The sequence below is a fragment of the Panicum hallii genome, chromosome 2, assembly GCF_002211085.1.
Source record: "Panicum hallii strain FIL2 chromosome 2, PHallii_v3.1, whole genome shotgun sequence".
Lineage (NCBI taxonomy): Eukaryota > Viridiplantae > Streptophyta > Magnoliopsida > Poales > Poaceae > Panicum > Panicum hallii.
The window spans coordinates 24,660,147-24,662,249 of NC_038043.1; the positions used below are offsets into that span (position 1 = coordinate 24,660,147).

The window sequence follows — 2,103 nt, forward strand, 5'->3', positions numbered from 1 at the left end:
TTTTCATATATCTCCAAGATATGGACTAAAATATGTTTTGTGCAATTTTTTGAATCTTATTACGTGCACATGTAGTTCAATTTAGAATTAATTTTGTTAACTATGTAGAAATTCATTTAATATATAGAAAATGGTAAATCGACTTCAAAAACTTTAAAACTTCTACAACACATATTATATGTAGTCTATTACATATAAAAAATGTATTGATCTATATAAAACAATTATTTTTATGTATTACTTCACAATGGTGCAAATAAAATGAAAAGGAAAAAATATGTTAAAGGGGTCGAAAGGATAGTAATAGTCTATTTTCTGCTAAGATTTAACTTATTTTTATTGTTCAATCTGATCCAACGATTAAATCTGAGATAAATAAAAAACCTGACCAAAACCCCTCGAACCGTAGCCACTCCTCCCTTTACCTCTCTGCCTCTCTCTCTCTCCCTCTTCTCAGACCCTAGCCACTTCTCCTCGGATCTGGCGCTCCCCATGCGCCTCCACCTCTTCCTCCCGTCGTGCTCCACCTCGGCGGCTCGGCCTCCCATCGCTGCCGCTCCTGCCGCCGCTTTTCCGTCCCGTCACCGGCGCCCGTGGTGACGTACTCGCAGCCGGCGCTCGCGAGGAGGTCAGTCCGGGGCCTCCGCGGCTGCGAGCTTCGCGTGGGCCCGGTGCGGCAGCAGGGCGCAGTGTCCCGGGATGGCGCAACCCCCCAGGGATGCGGCGAGCTGATGCAGGTGGTGTTGCTCCGCCCCATGGTGGCGGCGGGCGGCAGGCCACGAGCAAGCGGCTGTGCTGCGCGGCTACTGGGGGCGAGTGGGCCACCGCCGGTCTCATCTTTCTTCCCCATCACGAGGGCCGCACTGTCCCTAGCCTCCTCTCTCTCTCCTCCGTCGGGCGCCTCCTACAACTCTGGCGGCCATTGCAGTGCCTAAATCCAGCGGCCTGCAACCTGTTCGAGCAAATGCCTGAATGGTACGGTGCGTATCTTGTTTTGTGTTGTTCCTATTTTTCCAGTCGTCACTGTTGCGCATGTTCGATGATATGCTGACTGCTTACGTTGTGATTTTGTTTTTCTGCTAGTGTGTTGGTGCCTTGTACTAATGCTCTGAACTTATAGTGCATAGTCTGAACCATAATGCTCGGATTGACTGAAAGAATAAGCATGAAAATTCCTCTGTAATGTAGATCTGAACATATGAAATTGTTCAGTGCTCGATGACATGAAAGCACAGGTACTGCTGCTTGATTGCTTCTCTAGGCAGAATCAAGTTATTAGTCCCACCTTTTCCAGTTCAATCCTCTGCTGGCATGTGCCTTTTGCTTTCACTAGTCATTGCACAAGCTGCACTTGCACGCCTAAGCTCAATATTCAGCATTTCAAAGTTGATAACAACCTTGGGACATTTATGTAGCCTTGTGCAAGCTACGTAGTTTCATTTGCAAATATTGCCTTTTGATATTATTTTGTGACTCGTGCTTTTCAGGTTGAGGAGTAGATGCAGGAAGGAGCAAGCAGTTAGAAGAGATTGGTTGAGAATAAGATGCTAGGAATAAACAGAAGGCAGAAGAGATAACATATGTGGTGTTTTGTTTTTTGTTTTGTACCAGATTCTATCATTCTAAGTGTATCCGGTAGTTCAAAAGTGGTTTTGCTACCTATTTTTATTTTAGAGTATTTTTGTATGTAATTTGGGATGCTAAAATGGGCTCGGCCCACATACGTATAGATTTAGATTGGCCTCTAAATTTATGAGCTACATGAAAATAAAGCTCCTAGCATGGGCTGAGCCCATAAATAAATGGGCCTGCAACTAGGTTGTTACGTCAGTATCCATGCTGACCAAGTTGTGACGTGGTGATTCAATCTGTGACATTTTTCGTACGTGATGATGATTCGTGATGTTTATTTTCGTCACTAATTTTGGGACTGGGTTTAGCCAGCGGGCTATTTTCGTCACTAGTTTTGGGCCTGGGCTGGGCTAGCGGGCTTATGGCTACGTGGATCTGGAATTTTGTGATGTTTTGCGACGCGTCACAAAACTAAAAAATGCTTCCGTCATGAAAGTTTTTTCGTCATAGATAAAATCCGTTCTGTGATAT

General features: G+C 44.8%; 1 protein-coding gene across 1 annotated transcript; it reads left to right on the top strand.

Moving 5' to 3' along the window:
* Positions 1–410: 410 nt before the first annotated feature.
* LOC112882051 lies at positions 411–1,749 on the top strand. The gene is made up of 2 exons (XM_025947025.1): positions 411–975; positions 1,488–1,749. Exons 1-2 carry the CDS (start codon positions 719–721, stop codon positions 1,549–1,551), a joined length of 321 nt encoding a protein of 106 aa, XP_025802810.1. The 5' UTR covers positions 411–718; the 3' UTR covers positions 1,552–1,749.
* The last annotated feature ends 354 nt before the right edge of the window (positions 1,750–2,103 follow it).